Source organism: Mastigoproctus giganteus, chromosome 12 (assembly GCF_048544385.1).
Source record: "Mastigoproctus giganteus isolate SK-2022 chromosome 12, ASM4854438v1, whole genome shotgun sequence".
NCBI classification, from domain to species: domain Eukaryota; kingdom Metazoa; phylum Arthropoda; class Arachnida; order Uropygi; family Thelyphonidae; genus Mastigoproctus; species Mastigoproctus giganteus.
The window spans coordinates 110157724-110179127 of NC_143586.1; the positions used below are offsets into that span (position 1 = coordinate 110157724).

Sequence of the window (21404 nt, forward strand, 5' to 3'; positions counted from 1 at the left end):
GTATGAAATATATAAGAAAAACTAGTCAAAAATTTTGTCTATGTATGCATTAGCATTAGCATTAGTAGAGGCATTTGATGCAAGAAAGCAAGCTTATGCAGCATCAGCCAAAAAAAAAAAAAAAAAAACCCACTTCCACTTCACCCCTCTGTTCGTTCAAAATACCTGTCCAGCTGAGCCTTAAACTTATTTAGGCTATCAACCTCCACCACAAGGGATGGCAGTCTGTTCCACCAACCAACCACCCACTGGCTAAAGGCAAATTTCCGCACGTCTATCCTACATCTGTCTTTCCTCAATTTGAATTTATGCCCTCTCAGGTGATTTTTCTGAGCTAGAGGAAGAATCCCATCAGCATTGAGCATGCTTAAACCATTCAAGGCTTTATACACCTCTATCAGATCACCTCGCTGGTGCCTAGTCTCCAGACACTGTAATTTGCAAAACTTAAGCCTTTCTTCGTAAGAGCACCCCTTTGTTCCATTCACTAATCTTGTGGCCCTTCTCTGTACTCGTTCCAGCAGCTCTACATCCTTCTTGAAATGAGGCCTCCAGACCTGTATACAGTACTCTAGGTGTGGCCTGACCATTGCCTTATACAATGGAATAATCACCTCCTTATCCCTGCTGGAAAAATTCCTGTATATCATTGACAATACTCCATGAGCTACTCTTGCAGCCCGTCTGCACGGCTCAGAGAACTTCATATCTGCCTGCACAATCACCCCCAAGTCCCTTTCATTCTCTACCACTGTCAGTGTAGTACCACAGAGTTGATACGTTGCTCTGGGGTTGCTGTTTCCCATGTGTAGTACTTTACATTTGTCAATGTTAAACTTCATTTGCCACCTCTCAGCCCATCTGCTCAACCTTTCCAGATCCTGTTGCAGCAGCATAGTGTCAGTAGTGTCCTTGACAACCCTGCCAACCTTTGTATCATCTGCAAACTTGGACATTAAGCTTGATATACCATCATCAATATCATTTATAAATACAGAAAACAATAATGGACCCAACACTGAGCCCTGAGGGACTCCACTAATAACATTAGTCCACGATGAGCAGTGTCCATTGATTACCACTCTCTGTCTTCTCCCCCTCAACCACCGCTTTATCCATAGCAGCAATTTGCCTCCAATGTCACACTGCTCCAATTTGTGTAGCAGTCTTCCATGTGCAACAGTATCAAAAGCCTTTCTAAGATCCAAGTATATAATATCAAAGTTATTCCCTGCAACCAGTTCTTTTGTGACTGCATCATAGTATCCAATCAAATTGGTCAGGCAAGACTTCCCCTTAACAAAACCATGCTGTGTCTGAGCTATAACTGAAGTCTTGTCTAAATGATCCTGCAGTGCTTCTTTAACCAGTGCCTCCATTAATTTTCCTGGAACAGAAGTTAAGCTCACAGGTCTATAATTACTTGTGTCAGCCTTTGATCCTCCTTTGTGAATTGGGGTCACATTTGCACATTTCCAGTCTATGGGTACCTCCCCTGAGTCCAAGGAAGCTCTCATAATTATGGCTACGGGTTTGCTTACTTCCTTTCCTGCATCCTTTAATATAACTGGATAGATCCCATCCACTCCAGGTGCCTTTCTTGTGTTTATCTTCAACAGTTTCTCCTCCACTTTACTCCCAGTTATTTCAAGATTCTGTAGCTTACTGCTAGAGTTGAATACACCTCTGGCATTCCCCTTGCTGAATAACTCCTCATGTGTGAATGTCGATGCAAAATATTCATTTAGTTTGTTAGCTACCTGAGCAGGATCATCAACAGTTGACCCATCAATATCAAGTGGACCAATCTGATTCATCCCCTTCCTTCTAGAGTTTACATAAGTAAAGAACTCTTTGCTGTTTTTCTTTGCATCCCTTGCCAAGGATTTCTCGTAATCTGCCTTCGCCTGCCTAACCTCCTTTGTAACTTGGTTGCATATCAACTTGTATCTATCATAGGCTTCTGTGTCATGTGTTAATTTGTAAGTATCCCATGATATTTTTCTTCTCTGCCATATGCCTCATTAGTTTATCTGACATCCATTTTGGCCTAAACCTTGAACAATATTTCTTAGTTGGTATGTAAAGCCTAGTAGCTTCCAAGATAAGTTCTTTGAATGCTTCCCATTTTGAATTTGCTGTTGGTAACATCATCAGTTGGTCCCACTGTATAGAATTTAAATACTGTCTCAGTCCATCGTAGTCGCCTTTACGGAAGCAATAACCCTTCCCTTTACCCCTAATGGTAGTTACCTCTTTCAGTAAATCCCACTTCAGCACACTGTGATCACTGCCACCTAGTGGTTCATTTATCTGCAGATTCTTAATGCATGAAGAATCACTGCTGATAATCAAATCAAGAGTATTACTCCCTCTAGTTGCCTCCCGAACATGCTGATGTAGAAAACAATCATCCAATAAATCCACAAAAGCCCTGCTAGTGTGTGAGTAACCAGCCCTCAAATTCCAGTCAATATCTGGGAAATTAAAATCTCCCATTATAAGACTCTCTGATTTACTGGCCCACTCTATTTCCCTGTACAGTTCCTTATTATACTCATCAGAGTCATTAGGCCTATAGCACACTCCTACTCTCAATTTTGATCTCCCAATGCTTATGTCACACCAAACTGACTCAACACTGCACTGTCCAGCGATGTCGACTGGCTTCACTTCCTTGGTTTTTATGTGTTTCTTAACTAATAGCATAACCCCTCCCCCCTTCCTATCCTGTCTATCCTTTCTGTAGACGTTGTACTCCCCAAATTGCAGTTCTGCATCTCTTATATCTGTGTGACACCACGTCTCTGATATCCCAACAATATCTGCCTTTGATGTTTTGAGCAATACCTCAAATTCATCAAATTTATTTACTAAACTCCTGGCATTGGTGTACACGCAAGTATACCTGCACCTGTTTCTATTCTTAGCTACCCTAACACAACCCATGTGTTTACTTGTACCGCAATGGCTCCCAGCAGTCTCTGAAATACCATGCATCTTGTTTTTCAGGCTTCTGCTCATTCTAATAGAAGCAGTGCAAGAATCTCTTTCACCTCTGCCAGTGGCTACTGTCAATCTGTTGGTCTTTGTCTCCCCCCAAGCTAGCAGTTTTCCGACCCACCTAACACTGCCTCGATAGCATCAGCAAATATTCTTGCACCCTTTCTATTTAAGTGTATCCCATCCCTGTAGAAGCAATCTCTCCTGTTAACAAGTACAGTCCAGGCTGAAAAAAATTCTACCCCTTGAGCCTTGCACAATGTATTATATGTATCTTCATAATATGACTATGTACATAGACAGTACATAGTGAAATGCAAGCATATGGCATCGAAATGAAAATAAGACACAATTTAATATTAAATGTAATATTTTTTAGAAATTTCAAACAAATCTTTCAAACAAGTGCCTTTGCTAGCTAAAAAACTTATCCCGCCACTGCTATCACCAGATTCGCTAAAGTGTCGATAAAGGAGTTTTGCCTTTTCATGAATGATGAGTGAACTTAACGGAATTTTATTTTTACGTTCGGTCTTCTATCTACAGATTTAAAGCTTTTTCCGTTTTTTCTAATTTAACATCACGAGTTACAGAGCAAATTTTTGAAGCAATTAGCGTGCCGGACACTACGGCGGATTTTTACTTCCTATTTCTTGATTGATCGTATTGTTGACTCATTGATTTTATAATGTTTTGCCACTGAAGAGACACTTTCTCCATTAGAAATTTTGTCTAATAACTCAATTTTATTCGCTAATGTCATCACCTTCTTTGATATTTTCACATTTCCTTTGTTATTCGTAGCCATATTTTTCTACGGGTTAGAAAGAACTTGTCCACAATAAAGTCACTTTCTTCCGTTAACACACTCAAAAAAGTCTGTTTTACACTGCAAAACGGTAAATTTATATCTTTTGTAAGCATATCAATTTATAAATTGATAAATTTATTCAATTTATAAGCATATAAATTAAAAGCAAACGACGAAACCTTCCATGACAAGCGCATAACACATACTGAACAAGGAGTAGCGAGAAACATCCACGCCGGGATTTTGTCACCCCTCTCCCTCTCCCACCCACTGAGCGCTGTTTTGACTGGGAAAGATAATTTTAGCCACGCCCATGTTTTTTATGGCGGAAAATGTTCACGGTGCTTTAAAATTCACATTTTTTTAGGTTTCATTTTATGTTAAATCAGCGGCCGCAAATAGCGGTAGGTCCTCAGGAAGTATGCCTTTGGCTAATGAATGATTGATAACTGTTGTAAATTACTTTTCATGGTTCTCGAGTTTAAACTTAGGGTAATTTAAGAAGGAAATGGATTGATTGGTACTTATTGTCAACCAATAGGACACAAATGAAGTGTGGCTTCTTTACATCCTTTGGCTATAAAAAAAAAATACTAAAGCTAAAACAGTCAAATGATCTCTTTCTTTTGTTATTATGGTATCATGAATTGAAATGTCTTAATTTTAAGTGTGAATAGTAAATTTAAAGTATAGTGAAACTGAGAATGGAAAAAAACAAAATTGTGTGCCAGTTCCTTAATCTGTTTGTCTCTTTATTTATACTATAATACAATGGTTATTACCCAAACTGTTTGTTAAGAATATTAGAATTGAAACATACATTGGATATACATGGAATAGAAATATAACAAATCATGATATGTGAAGTTATTATAGAAGGTGCAGCAGAAAGTATATATACATTTGGTTTTTTTAAATTGTGCACACTAGGTGTAATGTGGTCACATGTAAAGTTCAGATAACAAAAAGTGAAATCTTGAAGTTTTGTTTGCATAATTTCGTATCAGTCCATGTTGGCCTGTGCAGTTGCTCATTGGTTGCATTGAATTATTTAAGGAGATGGATTTCATAGAAACTCTAGCTGTGTGGGAAGTGACCATAGTGTTGAAACCAAATATTCTTTTTACTGAAATAATGTAATTCATGTGGTAGATACGTTTTTTTCGGTCAAGTTGCAATAACTTTTGCTGTAACTGTTACATTGTCCTTTTGGTAATTTTTCAAAAAAGGTCGGTTTGTTATGTTACAACATGCAGCCTAACTGACTATATTGGTTACAAATTATCATTAACTTGCATTATCTTTTTTTGGAGGTGTGATAGGAGGCACATGTGGGATAGGATATGCATCTTGCACTGAGCCTGACATTTGCCATTTCGTAACCCAAGCTAAGATGGAATGGTGAGAAGGAGCATTGCGGATTTAAAACCGACGATGAAACCTTTGTTGGGTTTTCATTGTAGAATTCATTTTCACATGTAACCTGTCACTATTAGTTTAAAACATCGAAAACAATGTTTTTAAACTAATAGCCATTTTTAATTCAGTTTTTTTTTGCTGATTTAAGAAATGTTATTCGTTTTTTTCTATCTTGTACCATTTTTTCACAAAGTACTTAAGTTTATGTCATCAGTTGTATTATTTGAATGTATTAATTTTTTTTTTTTTTTTTATGAAAACCCCAAACACGAGAGGTATTAGAACCTATAGTACTTAGTACCGTGCTTGGGTTGGAGGTTGAGAAGGTGAAAGAAGATATTTGTCGACATTAGACTTGAACTTCTGTAGACTGTAATTTTCAGGAAATACGTATGAAGGAAGGTTGTTCCAGAAAATGGCAGTTGAATGAATAAACGAGGATATGTTAATACCTTGTCTTGCACCTTATATTTTCTTTCATGATTTTTGAAGAAACCGGTGCAAGAACCGGTTTCCAAAGTCATTTTTGAAATCAGCATTAGAAAATAATTCAGAAACACCCTTTTCTGAGAAAACATCAGTGAATTTTTTTCATAATTTTTAATAACTAAAGTGAAAAAAATTATTAAAATGATTTTTGGATTCGGACATTTTTCACAAGGGTGTTGATGTTTTCTGAGTTGCATGTCATGATTATTCATTATTCCTATTTACTTTCTAATATTATTTTCCTTTGTACTTCAATAGATTTACACCAGTGAAGATGATCCGGATGTAAGTAAATTTTGTTCAGCAACTTATTATAATTTTAAAATGTAATTTAGGTATAAATAAATAGCAAATCAAAACAAAATACACCTAATTCTGTTTTTGCACGAACTTTTTTTACACGAATTTGATTTAACACGAATTCAAAATAAATATTTCATTCTCTTTTTACGCGAGTCATTTTGATTTAACACGATTTCTATGAATTTTTTTTTGCCTAAATTCTAAGAAAATTTTTTTTATTTGTGGCATATTAGTATCATTTCTATATTACACGCACCAATAGATTGGATAACAGCTAGTGTATGCGTTTTGAAACGCGTGCTTTTGCTTACCAATGTGTACGTCTAGGTATCTATGAATCATCAACGTTTTTATTGAATTTGGTGCACATCTACGGTATTCGTGCATTGTATCTTCGGCAGACATGTAGTAGTAAGCTCTATTTCAAAGTGAAAGAATCTTTAGTGAAATTTGTGCACATATAAATTTATTAATTTTGCCAATAGTCAATAAATTGTAAGTTTACAAAATTTTCATACCTTTTTTTTATTAATATAACTGAGATATTTTTCGGTAGCCCTTATATAATGTCGAATAATTCGCCTATTACCAAAATGAAAAGGAAAGCGATTTCTTTGGAACTTAAAATTCAAATTTTAGATCGTCTTGCAACTGGACAAGGGGCTACGTCTGTAGGAAAGCATTTTGGTGTACATGAAGCTACCGTAAGAACTATTAAGAAAAATGAAATTGCAATTAGGAAGTCGGTATGTTCTGGAACAAAAGTAAGTGTTAATTCATCATCATATACAAGAGATATTGTCAAGGAAAAAATGGAAAAGGCCCTGGTAATATGGATAGAAGATCAGTCACAAAAAAGAGTACCAGTAGATGGAAATGCCATCAAGCAAACAGCACTAAGAATTTACAGACAGATTAAAGAAAAGGAGCCAAGCACTTCATCTCAGTTAAACAGAAAGTATGAATTTTCTGCGAGTACAGGTTGGATGACAGGGTTTCTTAAAAGGAATGCTCTTCATAATATAAAAATTAAAGGTGAAACTGCATCTGCAGATGAATCGGCTGCTAAAGTATTCCTGCAGGAACTTGCAAAAATTATTGAAGATGGAGGATACACTCCTGATCAAGTGTGGAATGCAGATGAAACTGGTTTCTTCTGGAAACGAATGCCGAACAGAACGTATGTAGCCAAATCGCAGAAAACTGCTGGTGGTTTTAAGGTAGCTAAGGATCGTGTGACCTTATTATTTTCCTCCAACGCTTCAGGAGATCGTATGTTGAAACCACTGCTGGTAAATCGAGCCCTAAACCCACGTTCAATGAAAGGTGTAGATATCAATAAACTGCCTGTTCACTGGATGGCAAACAAGAAGGCCTGGGTGACCACTACTATTTTTACAGAATGGTTCAACAACTGTTTCGTCCCAGAAGTCAGACGTTATGTATGAATTTGAAAGGTCTCGAATTTAAAGTTCTTCTGATTCTTGGCAATGCACCCGGCCATCCTGTCTTGGAACACCCAAACGTACAAATTTTATTTCTGCCACCTAATACTACATCTTTGATACAACCGCTAGACCAAGGTATAATTGCGACAATTAAAACATACTACGTAAAGCGAACATTCCAACACGTTTTGGACAAACTGAATGATGAAACACTAACAGTCATTGATGTGTGGAAGAAATTCTCAATTATGGATTGTATCAATCAAGTTGGATTAGCGTTAACTGAATTAAAACCAGCAACTTTAAATGCGTGTTGGAAAGCGGTTTGGCCACAATGTGTAAAAAGCAAAGATCCCATCATCCCTAATACGACCGAATCTCCCAACATCATTACAATGGCACACAAAATTGGTGGAGAAGGATTCGATGATCTATCGTTTGAAGATATTGATGAATTGTTAACCGACAAAGCCCTAAGCGAAGATGAAATATTAGAGGTTGTCCTTGGGACTCCTTATCCCACAGAACGTAGTGATAATGAAGAAAATGATCCTGTTCTAACTGCAGATTTAATAAAAGAAGGTCTGGAACTGGTCAGAAAATTAGGTAATCATTTTGTCAAACATGACCCTAATGAGGAACGCGCTGGGAAGTTCCAACGTGAACTGAAGTTGTTGACAGCCTCTTACAGAGAATTATATAACGGCCTAACCAAAACACGAACACAACGATTAATAACTGAATTCGTTCGTAAAACCGGTGAAACATCAGCACCAGAGGAGACTCGTGCTGATTTTGCTGAAGAGATCACAGAAAGAATTTCATTAATAGAGGAAGAAGACGATGTCCACAACATTTCTAGTGATGGCAGTGATATTCCAGTCGTACGCAAACGTATGCGCCGTTTATTATCAGAAAGTGAAAATGAATAAAATCTTGTTATGTGTAAAACAGATTTTTTTTGTTCATGAAGAATTTTTTTTCATTTCATATGCATACAAATTTATTTTAATACATTTTAATTACATATTATTACATGTGTATTTTGTTGAAATAAAATAATAAGCTTAAAACGGATATTTTTATGTGTTTTTTTTTTAATTATTTTTACTGATTTTTTTAGATCCGGAACCAATCTTCTTTTCTTCCATAAATACAATGTCTTTTTTTACACGAATTTTTTTTACACGTATTTTTCAGGAACGTATCTATCGTGTAAAAACAGAATTAGGTGTAGTTTCTTCTATTATGCACATTTGCATAGAAATTGATTTACACTAATTATTCAGTTATAAAAAAATAATGAAAACGTCCCACAAAAATATACGGTAAAATATCATTAGAATGAATACTGTTTTAGCAAAAAGGCATCATAACATAAAACCTTTACAGATCTTGTACGCCTCTTCTTAGTACTAATGCATGCTTTGTATGTTTTGTTTGAATAAAATAGTTCTGATGAAAACTTAAGTGCAATGAATTATTTTCAAAAGGCGCCTCCATAGCCAGGTGGGAAGGAGCAGAAGTGCATTGCACACGCTTCTTGATTAGACCGAGGTTCGAGCTCGTCACCACCAAATACGGAGGATGCGGAAAGGTCAGGGAATGACCACCGCATATCCTGGAGCAATATGGCCTTAGTTGCTAATGCTCCTAAAAACCAAACAACAAACAACAAACAAACAATTATTTTCAAAGTTCTATTTACTTAAAACAAAACAAAAAAAAAGGAAGTTGTAGAAGATAAATGAAAAAGAATTTAGATTCCTCTTCTGCTTGTTTTTGCATTAAAGCAATTAAGGCAGCGTGACATTAATTGAGTATATATATGTGTGTGTATTCTGTCTGCAGTTTGCATGTATATTTTATGGTCAGTCTGCCCTATATTTCTGTGTGCAAAACTGTTTCTGAGAGAGAAATCATTCAATCCTATTTCAAGGCTGACTGACGACTCATTCCATGATATTCAAAACCCAATAAATTCCTCCCATTCTGATGCCAGGATCTTGTGGAAGCAAAATCCAGGATCTGTGGAAGTTGAAATCCAGGATCTGTGGAAGTTGAAATCCAGGATCTGTGGAAGTTGAAATCCAGGATCTTGTGGAAGCAAAACTGGTAACCACTGTGCGACCAATGAGAATAATTCAGTATTGTATTCTACATTTTTCATCAAATAATTGTGTTCAAATTCAGTGCCCTTCCTTCCAAGGAAATTTAAATAAAAAAAAAAAAAATAATAATTCTTGGTTTTGTTTATGGATCCAGGTAGAAGACCATAACAAAAGAAACCTTATGTTTTCATTTTTCAATCCTACTTAAAAGCACTCTTTAACACATTTGCTGTTTTGGATGAATATAAACATCAAATGGCACTGCAGATGATTTGAGGTTACTCATATAAGCATCAAAAAGCACCAAAGTGCTGTTCTGTACTTTTGTGCTGTTCTGTAGTGTGTATAGGCAATCATTCTTAAGCGGTCAATATATGAGTGGCGTAAAAGTAAAGGCACACAAAATAAATTGCTTGATTCTGTCTGCACAATGAGTGAACTCTGGGCTATTAGCAGCACTGTTTTTGTTTATAGCTTAGTACACACTTTTACTTGTTTTTTGCTTGTGTTGTGGTTAGTTTATGTACATGAAATAAACTTTAAATAAAATTTTGAGTTTTATTTTGATTTACAGCTCATCCCAAAAGTAAGTTTTCATATTTCATTATAAATTCCAGACTTTTACTTTTTAACCATTATTTGCAAATTTTTGGAATGTTGAGGATTTTGTAGTGTTATTTCTCAACATTCTGAAAATTGCAAGAACATTGAATATGCTCTCTCAAATATAGGTGGAAGCGAATGTGTTTAATGGAGTACAGGGTTGTTTTAAGCACCCAGATGCAAACAAGAAACTTTTGTACCTTTCTTGAAACATGGAAGGGGCCTGGGGTAGTGTACAGCATAAGTAAAGTGATTCATAAATAATTTTATTTTAAGGAACCTGTGTGTTCTTTTGCTTTCATGCTAATATTGCCCTGATGCAGTAGCTTTCAACTTTTTCTTTCTGTCATAGTGAAATCCCATAAATGGTTCCCTTGGTTTGTCAAAAAAAAATAAAATAAATTTAAAAAATAAATTAATAATGTTATAAAACATTATGTAATTAATCATTTTATTCAGCATTAGTGTAAAGTAAAGTGTATTCATGTCAAATGGCACCAGGGATTCCCCCATCTCCGCGTCGTTTTCTTTGTGGGTGTAACAGATCACTGTTAAGGCCAGAGATTTAAAAGTGTATGGGATTTGGAAGTACTGTGTGGTGTATCGTTGTTCCTCTGGCCATTTAGCCACTAGACCCCTGCTGGGGCCCAACGTTGCTCACACTCAGCCCCATGGAGGCAGACCAGGTACAATCAGTGCGGCATGCCCATGCCGCACTAGGAAAAGTAAATGGGGGACAGTGGAGAGGGATGATCCCGTCCCCTCCCTCCTGCCAGGATAGGGAGAGAAAGTGGGCCAGACTAGGTGTCCAACCCAGATCGCCAAAAGGCGAGGCAACAGCGTAGCTGCGGTCACAGTCGTGGTTTTTGATTGCCAGTTCAGAATCACTCCAGGTGGGTTACTGTGGTCACAGTCATGGTTTTTGGATGTTCAGGTCAGTGTCACTTCAGGTAGGTCACAGTCTTGGTTCAGTGTCTCGCTAGTCTCGTGTTTCTTCTTATGGGGTCAGGAAGAGGAGTGATGACTCTGGTCAGTTTGTAGTACTGCTTTGATGTCAATTCAGGTAGTCATATTCGTTAAGAGCATCTGTCCTGGCCTTTGTACCAGGTCATGAATGGAGAGGTATCTTTGTTGGTAATTTTCTCTGATCGGTTGTAGTCATGCGGTATGTCCATGCTGTAGTCATGAATGTCTCCTCCTTGGTTAGTTTCAATGGAGTTCTTCTATTCAGAAGAACTTCTATTGTTGCGGTTAGCGATTTCCGTTCTCCATCAGTTAGAGATGTCCTAGGCGTAGTGGCTGAACGTGGTGTACTCATCTTCCGAATCCAGGAGGTGATGCTTGTTGTCTTTTGGTACGAACTTTATACTGGTGATGAGTACTGATCTTTGTTCCTCATAGCATTCACATTTGTGTGTGATATATTACCACATCTCTATATTGCCACAGGTGAAAGTTGAGTCCTCGGTCAGTCCGAGTGCATTCAGTTTTGCATTAAAGGGCCCGTGGCCCATCAGAAGAAAGGTGGTGTTCAGTCCCGGGCAGAACCATTTGGGGGCCTTTGGATAGATCTTGTCTACGTAGGGTATAAATTTCAGTGTGACTTCACCCTTGGTCGTCTCTTGCCATCTCCTCTGCCAAGTTTCTTTCAGGTGTTCCATGATTTTCTGTTTTCTATTCAGGGGTTGTTTGTAGGGTCCCGTGTAAAAGTGTCAAACGTAGTCGGTGTTCCCTTTGCCAGGTAGTACATCAACCCACATCTTGCCACCTCCAGGTCCAGAGGGAGAGTTCCTGCCAGGACCTGCAGCGCGCAGGTACTCACCGTGTTACACACCCTGGTGATGATGAGGAGTATTTTTCGCTGTATTGTTTCGAGGTTTCTTTTATTTACTGCAGTTCTTGCTTTGACATATTGGGGCTCCATAAGTAATTGCTGGGATGAAAATTGCTTTATAGTAGAGGGATAATGTTCTTTTGTTTAGTCCCCAGTCTCTGCGTGTTACTCTGACTACTAGTGCTGCGTATTTTCTCAGCTTCTCCTTCAGATATAAGAGGTGTTGTTTAAAGGACAGGTTGGAATCTAGGATAATGCCTAGGTATTTCATCTGTTTTGCTAGTTTGATTGTGCTTCCCCTTACTTTTATCTGGGGCAGCTGTCTGATGTTGAGTGTTCCTCTCAGTACAATTGAGTTTGTTTTGGTCAAGGAAATCTCCACTCCAGGACTGCTGGGAGTCATAGTGGAACAAGTAAATACATGGGCTATGTTAAGGTAACTAAGAGTAGAAACAGGTTTGTTTCTGGCTACGGAGGCACCTAGAAACAGGTGCATGTATACTTGCATGTACACCAATGCTAGCAGTATAGCTAATAAATTTAATGAGCTTGAAGTGCTAGTAAAGACAACAAAGGCAGATATTGTTGGGATATCAGAGATATGGTGTCACACAGACATAAGAAGTGCAGAACTGGAATTTGGGGAGTACAATGTGTACAGAAAGGATAGACAGGACAGCAGGGGAGAAGGGGTTATGCTGTTAGTTAAGAAACACATAAAATCTAAGGAGGTGCATCCAATTGATGTTGGTGGACAATGCAATGTTGAGTCTGTTTGGTGTGACATAAGCACTGGGAAAGGAAAAATGAGAGTAGGTGTGTGTTATAGGCCTAATGAATCTGATGAGTATAATGAGCAGTTGTGCAGAGAAATAGAGTGAGCCAGTAAATTAGAGTGTCTTATAATGGGGGATTTTAATTTCCCGGATATTGACTGGAATTTGTGGGTTGGTCACTCACACACTGGCGCCTCCGTAGCCAGGTGGGAAGGAGCAGCAGTGCGTAGCACACGCTTCTTGATTAGACCGGGGTTCGAGTCCGTCACCACCAAATACGGAGGATGCGGAAAGGTCAGGGAATGACTACCGCATATCCCGGAGCAATATGGCCTTAGTTGCTAATGCTCCTAAAAACCAAAAAACAACAACATCAACACTCACACACTAGCAAGGCTTTTGTGGATTTATTGGATGATTATTTTCTACAGCAGCATGTTTGGGAGGCAACTAAAAAGAGTAATTCTCTTGATCTGATTATCAGTAGTGATTCTTCATGCATCAAGAATCTGCAGATAAAGAAACCACTAGGTGGCAGTGATCACAGTGTGCTGAAGTGGGATTTACTCAAAGAGGTAACTACCATCAAGGGTAAAGGGAAGGGTTTTTGCTTTCGTAAAGGTGACTACGGTGGTCTGACACAGTATTTCAATTCTATACGATGGAACCAACTGATGATGTTACCAACAGCAAATTCAAAATGGGAAGCATTCAAAGAATTAATCTTGGATGCCACTAGCCTTTTCATACCAACAAAGAAATATTGTTCAAGATTTAGGCCTAAATAGATGTCAGATGAACTAATTAGACATGTGACAGAGAAGAAAATGCATGGGATACATATAAATTAACATGGGACACAGAAGCCTATGATTAGCATTAGCATTAGCATTAGTAGAGGCATTTGATGCAAGAAAGCAAGCTTATGCAGCATCAGCCAAAAAAAAAAAAAAAAAACCCACTTCCACTTCACCCCTCTGTTCGTTCAAAATACCTGTCCAGCTGAGCCTTAAACTTATTTAGGCTATCAACCTCCACCACAAGGGATGGAAGTCTGTTCCACCAACCAACCACCCGCTGGCTAAAGGCAAATTTCCGCACGGCTGTCCTACATCTGTCTTTCCTCAATTTGAATTTATGCCCTCTCAGGTGATTTTTCTGAGCTAGAGGAAGAATCCCATCAGCATTGAGCATGCTTAAACCATTCAAGGCTTTATACACCTCTATCAGATCACCTCGCTGGTGCCTAGTCTCCAGACACTGTAATTTGCAAAACTTAAGCCTTTCTTCGTAAGAGCACCCCTTTGTTCCATTCACTAATCTTGTTGCCCTTCTCTGTACTCGTTCCAGCAGCTCTACATCCTTCTTGAAATGAGGCCTCCAGACCTGTATACAGTACTCTAGGTGTGGCCTGACCATTGCCTTATACAATGGAATAATCACCTCCTTATTCCTGCTGGAAAAATTCCTGTACAGGCAGGCCTCGCTTAACGCGAGTTCGATTAACACGGTTTTCAGTTACCGCGATTGGAAAAAATGATACCACTTTTTACTTTACGCGATGCAAATTTCCAGTTAACGCGATCTTTTATTTCTGATAGTTGAAAAAGATTCGAATCGCGCACTAAATGTCTGACTGCCAATAAACAAGCGTTTGTCCGCTTCCCGCCTCAGTGTGTTCCATCAACTAAGTAGAAGTGTTACTTGTTTGTCTCCACCTAATAAAGTCACGTGCAGACATATTTAAAAATTCTAATTTTCTACCCCTGTTAATTATGGATAAAAGAAAGAGTGAAAAACAACGTGATTGTAATAAAAAAAAAAACGAAAAGTTATTACTTTATCTGATAAACTTGAAGTTATTAAAAAACATGAACGTGGTGCAAACCATGCGAAAATCGTAAGAGATCTAGGATACAGTGAGTCTACCGTACGAACTATCTTGAGCCGTAAGAACGAATATAAAGAGAAAGGTAAAGTTTCATCATCTTCTTTTGCCTTACAAAATACCAGAAACAGAACTCTAATAATGATTGAAATGGAAAGTCTTTTATCAATTTGGATAGAAGATTGCAATTAAAAAAGAATTCCATTATCTAAGGACAATATTCAGAGCAAAGCTATTAACCTTTTTACTAAGCTCAAAGAAACAAAATATCAAGGGGAGACTGAAATGTTTGTCGCTAGTTCAGGGTGGTTTGGACGTTTCAAAAATCGAGCACACTGCATAAAGTTAAAGTAACAGGGGAAGCTGCTAGTGCTGATGAAGATGCTGCAGCCAAATTTCCTGCAGAATTGCAAAAAATCATTCAGGATGCTGAATACGACGATCGGCAAATATTTAATGTAGACGAAACGGGCATATTTTGGAAACGGATGCCAACTAAAACTTATTTGGCTGCAAACGAAGCATCACAACCTGGGTATAAAGTCTCAAAAGATCGACTAACACTTTTATTAGGAGGTAACGCTGAAGGTGATTTTAAATTGAAGCCCATGCTTGTGTACCGTGCACAAAATCCTAGGGCTTTAAAAGGATACAGCCATCGCACTCTTCCAGTCATTTTTCGTTCAAATAAAAAAGCATGGATGACCAAAGCCCTATTTGAAGACTGGTTTACGTCTTATTTCTGTCCAACAGTCGAAGCCTATTGCAAGAAAAATAATCTTACTTTTAAAGCTCTGTTGCTTTTAGATAATGCACCTGGACATCCTTCTGCACTTGGTGACTTAAATGAAAATGTGAAAGTTGTTTTTTTACCGGCGAATACGACTTCGTTACTGCAACCCATGGACCAGGGGACAATTGCAACTTTCAAGGCTTACTATCTCTGCAGAACCTTTGCACAGGCACATGAAGCTATAACAGAAGATAATGCAATTTCTGTACCAGAATTTTGGAAAAAATATAACATACGATTGGCCATTGAAAACATTCATGCAGCATGGGAAGAAGTGACAGCCAGCAATATGAGAGCAGTTTGGAAGCATCTTTTACCCCGCGCAAACGATTTTACTTGCTTCAAAGATGCAGTTCAAAAAGTTATTGAAGACATAACTAATATTGGTAATGACCTTGGTTTCAAAGGCTTGGATGCGGCTAACGTTCGAGAATCACTGAATTCGCATTTAGAACAGCTAAGTGACAATGATCTCCTTCAAATAGAGCAACAGCGTGCGCACGAAGAAGCTGAAGAAAAAGAGTGTGAGCCAGATGAAAATGTTACTTCAAAGGAGATAACGGTAAAAGAACTAGGCGAAATCTTTCGTATCGCAGAGAACCTTAAACAAAACGTAATGGGTGTTGATCCTAACATCGAAAGAAGCATGTTATTTCGCCAGGGCCTAGAGAAGCTTGTTGTCGGCTATCGGAAATTGTATGATGAAAAAACAAAAGCCAAAACTGTTCAAACGACTGTGTTCAAATATTTCTGTAGCAAATAGTTAGTTTCTCCATTATATATTTTGAGCAATAAACATTTAATTCTATAATTTTTATTATCTTTTACATGGCATGCTGTTAAAAAGTTATTTAAAAGGTATTTTTAAAATTCTTTATTCACATTCCAGAAGGTCAAGGACCAATTATAATTTTTCCTATTGGTTATGATATTCGATTAACGCGTTTCCGTTTTGCGCGATGCGCTCGCGGGACGAATTAATCGCGTTAATCGAGGCCCGCCTGTATATCATTGACAATACTCCATGAGCTACTCTTGCAGCCCGTCTGCACTGCTCAGAGAACTTCATATCTGCCTGCACAACCACCCCCAAGTCCCTTTCATTCTCTACCACTGTCAGTGTAGTACCACAGAGTTGATACGTTGCTCTGGGGTTGCTGTTTCCCATGTGTAGTACTTTACATTTGTCAATGTTAAACTTCATTTGCCATCTCTCAGCCCATCTGCTCAACCTTTCCAGATCCTGTTGCAGCAGCATAGTGTCAGTAGTGTCCTTGACAACCCTGCCAACCTTTGTATCGTCTGCAAATCTTTGTATCGTCTGCATCATCAATATCATTTATAAATACAGAAAACAATAATGGACCCAACACTGAGCCCTGAGGGACTCCACTAATAACATTAGTCCACGATGAGCAGTGTCCATTGATTACCACTCTCTGTCTTCTCCCCCTCAACCACCCCTTTATCCATAGCAGCAATTTGCCTCCAATGTCACACTGCTCCAATTTGTGTAGCAGTCTTCCATGTGCAACAGTATCAAAAGCCTTTCTAAGATCCAAGTATATAATATCAAAGTTATTCCCTGCATCCAGTTCTTTTGTGACTGCATCATAGTATCCAATCAAGTTGGTTAGGCAAGACTTCCCCTTAACAAAACCATGCTGTGTCTGAGCTATAACTGAAGTCTTGTCTAAATGATCCTGCAGTGCTTCTTTAACCAGTGCCTCCATTAATTTTCCTGGAACAGAAGTTAAGCTCACAGGTCTATAATTACTTGTGTCAGCCTTTGATCCTCCTTTGTGAATTGGGGTCACATTTGCACATTTCCAGTCTATAGGTACCTCCCCTGAGTCCAAGGAAGCTCTCATAATTATGGCTAAGGGTTTGCTTACTTTGCTGCCTCCTTTAATATAACTGGATAGATCCCATCCACTCCGGGTGCCTTTCTTGTGTTTATCTTCAACAGTTTCTCCTCCACTTTACCCCCAGTTATTTCAAGATTCTGTAGCTTACTGCTAGAGTTGAATACACCTCTGGCATTCCCCTTGCTGAATAACTCCTCATGTGTGAATGTCTATGCAAAATATTCATTTAGTTCGTTAGCTACCTGAGCAGGATCATCAACAGTTGACCCATCAATATCAAGTGGACCAATCTGATTCATCCCCTTCCTTCTAGAGTTTACATAAGTAAAGAACTCTTTGCATCCCTTGCCAAGGATTTCTCGTAATCTGCCTTCGCCTGCCTAACCTCCTTTGTAACTTGGTTGCATATCAACTTGTATCTATCATAGGCTTCTGTGTCATGTGTTAATTTGTAAGTATCCCATGCATTTTTCTTCTCTGCCATATGCCTCATTAGTTCATCTGACATCCATTTTGGCCTAAACCTTGAACAATATTTCTTAGTTGGTATGTAAAGCCTAGTAACTTCCAAGATAAGTTCTTTGAATGCTTCCCATTTTGAATTTGCTGTTGGCAACATCATCAGTTGGTCCCACTGTATAGAATTTAAATACTGTCTCAGTCCATCGTAGTCGCCTTTACGGAAGCAATAACCCTTCCCTTTACCCCTAATGGTAGTTACCTCTTTCAGTAAATCCGACTTCAGCACACTGTGATCACTGCCACCTAGTGGTTCATTTATCTGCAGATTCTTAATGCATGAAGAATCACTGCTGATAATCAAATCAAGAGTATTACTCCCTCTAGTTGCCTCCCGAACATGCTGATGTAGAAAACAATCATCCAATAAATCCACAAAAGCCCTGCTAGTGCGTGAGTAACCAGCCCCCAAATTCCAGTCAATATCTGGGAAATTAAAATCTCCCATTATAAGACTCTCTGATTTACTGGCCCACTCTATTTCCCTGTACAGTTCCTTATTATACTCATCAGAGTCATTAGGCCTATAGCACACTCCTACTCTCAATTTTGATCTCCCAATGCTTATGTCACACCAAACTGACTCAACACTGCACTGTCCAGCGATGTCGACTGGCTTCACTTCCTTGGTTTTTATGTGTTTCTTAACTAATAGCATAACCCCTCCCCCTTCCTATCCTGTCTATCCTTTCTGTAGACGTACTTCCCAAATTCCAGTTCTGCATCCCTTATATCTGTGTGACACCACGTCTCTGATATCCCAACAATATCTGCCTTTGATGTTTTGAGCAATACCTCAAATTCATCAAATTTATTTACTAAACTCCTAGTATTGGTGTACACACAAATATACCTGCACCTGTTTCTATTCTTAGCTACCCTAACACAACCCATCTGTTTACTTGTACCGCAATGGCTCCCAGCAGTCTCTGAAATACCATGCATCTTGTTTTTCAGGCTTCTGCTCATTCTAATAGAAGCAGTGCAAGAATCTCTTTCACCTCTGCCAGTGGCTACTGTCAATCTATTGGTCTTTGTCTCCCCCCCCAAGCTAGCAGTTTTCCGACCCACCTAACACTGCCTCGATAGCATCAGCAAATATTCTTGCACCCTTTCTATTTAAGTGTATCCCATCCCTGTAGAAGCAATCTCTCCTGTTAACAAGTACAGTCGAGGCTGAAAAAAATTCTACCCCTTGAGCCTTGCACAATCTTTCCAGGGCCGAATTGATCGACAAGGCTCTCATCATATACTCCCTCCTATCGTGTCTGGGCAGAATTGCAGACATGATAGATATAAGCTGGTCTGTAACCAAGTTACAAAGGAGGTTAACCAGGCGAAGGCAGATTACGAGAAACCTTTTGCAAAGGATGCAAAGAAAAACAGCAAAGAGTACTTTACTTGTTTGTTTGTTATTTGGTTTTTAGCAGCATACACACACACATTTATTTTTTAGGAGCATCAGCAACTAAGGCCATATTGCTCCAAGGATATGCGGTGGTCATTCCCTGACCTTTCCACATCCTCCGTATTTGGTGGCTCACGGGCTCGAACGCCGGCCTGATCAAGAAGCATGTGCTACGCACTGCTGCTCCTGCCCACCTGGCTACGGAGGCGCCTTTTTAGCAGCATAAGCAACTAAGGCCATATTGCTCCGGGAATATGCGGTGGTCATTCCCTGACCTTTCGGCATCCTCCATATTTGGTGGTGATGGGCTCGAACCCCAGTCTAATCAAGAAGCATGTGCTACGCACTGCTGCTCCTTCCCATCTGGCTATGCAGGTGCCAGTTCTTTACTTATGTAAACCCTAGAAGGAAGGGGATGAATCAGATTGGTCCACTTCATATCGATGGTTCAAATGTTGATGATCCTGCTCAGGTAGCTATCAAACTGAATGAATATTTTGCATCGACATTCACACATGAGGAGTTATTCAGGGAGAGGAATGCCAGAGGTGTATTCAACTCTGGCAGTAAGCTAGATCATCTTGTAATAACTGAGAGTAAAGTGGAGGAGTAATTGTTGAAGATAAATACAAGAAAGGCACCTAGGGCGGATGGAATCTATCCAGTTTTAATAACGGAGGCGGCATAGGAAGTAAGCAAACCTTTAGCCATAATTATGACAGCTTCCCTGGACTTGGGAGGTACCCATGGACTGGAGATGTGCAAATGTGACCCAAAAAAAAAATGTGGATCAATGGGAGACACAGGTAATTACAGACCTGTTAGTTTAACTTCTGTTCCAGGGAAATTAATGGAGGCACTGGTTAAAGAAGCATTGCAGGATCATCTCGACAAGACTTCAGTAATAGCTCGGACACAGCATGGGTTTGTTAATGGGAAGTCTTGTCTGACTAATTTGTTTGGATACTATGATGTAGTCACAAAGGAACTGGATGCAAAGAATAACTTTGATATCATATATTTGGATCTTAGAAAAGCCTTTGATACTGTTGCACATGAAAGTTGCAAATTGGAGCAGTATGGCATTGGAGGCAATTTGCTGCTATGGATAAAGGAATGTTGAGTGGGAGAAGACAGAGAGTGGTAATCAATGGACACTGCTCATCGTAGACTAATGTTATCAGTGGAATCCCTCAGGGTTCAGTGTTGGGTCCATTGTTGTTTTCTGTATTTATAAATGATATTGATGATGTATATCAAAGGTTGGCAGGGTTCTTAGTGGCACTAATGACAGTACACTGCTGCAATGGGATCTAGAAAAGTTGAACAAATGGGCTGAGAGGTGGCAAATGAAGTTTAACATGACAAATGTAAAGTACTACCTAGGGTAAGCAGTAATCCCAGAGTGCATCAACTCTGTGGTACCACACTGACAGTGGTAGAGAATGAAAAGGACCTGGGGGAAAGTGTTCAGGCAGATATGAAGTTTTCTGAGCAGTGCGGACAGTCTGCAAGAGTAGCTCATGGTGTCTTGTCAATGATATACAGGAATTTTTCTAGCAGGAATAAGGAGGTGATTACCCCCTTGTATAAGGCAATGGTCAGGCCACACCTTGAGTACTGTATACAGGTCTGGAGGCCGTATTTTAAGAAGGATGTGGAGCTGTTGGAATGAGTACAGAGAAGCGCAACAAGATTAGTGAATGGACAAAGAAAGGCTTAAGTTTTGCAAATTACAGTGTCTGGAGACTAGGCACCCACAAGGTGATCTGATTGAGGTATATAAAGCCTTGAATGGTTTGAGCATGCTCAATGCTGATAGGATTCTTCCTCTTGCTTAGAATAATCACCTGAGAGGCATAAATTCAAATTGAGGAAAAACGGTTGTAGGATGGATGCCTTTAGCCAGCGGGTGGTTGATTTCTGGAAAAAACTTCCATCTGTCTTTGTAGAAGTTGATAGCTTAAATAGATTCAAGGCAGAACTTGACAAACATTTAGAGCAAGTGGATGGGTGAAATACGAGTGTTTTTTTTGGCTCTTGCTATATAAGTTTGCTTTCTTGCATCATGTGCCTATGCTAATGTTAAAGTATGCAGGTTTGCCCAGTCCTGGAGTACTTGCAGTGCATG

At 39.0% G+C, this 21404-nt stretch overlaps 1 protein-coding gene across 1 annotated transcript in view; it reads left to right on the forward strand.

Annotated features, from left to right (window-relative positions):
- LOC150077337 (HORMA domain-containing protein 1-like) overlaps positions 1 to 21404 on the forward strand; it is a 578215-nt gene that overhangs the window by 166816 nt on the left and 389995 nt on the right. Inside the window, exon 6 of the mRNA XM_090385860.1 lies at positions 5981 to 6007. Coding sequence (XP_090241986.1) covers positions 5981 to 6007 — 27 coding nt within the window. The remainder of the gene's footprint in view (positions 1 to 5980; positions 6008 to 21404) is intronic.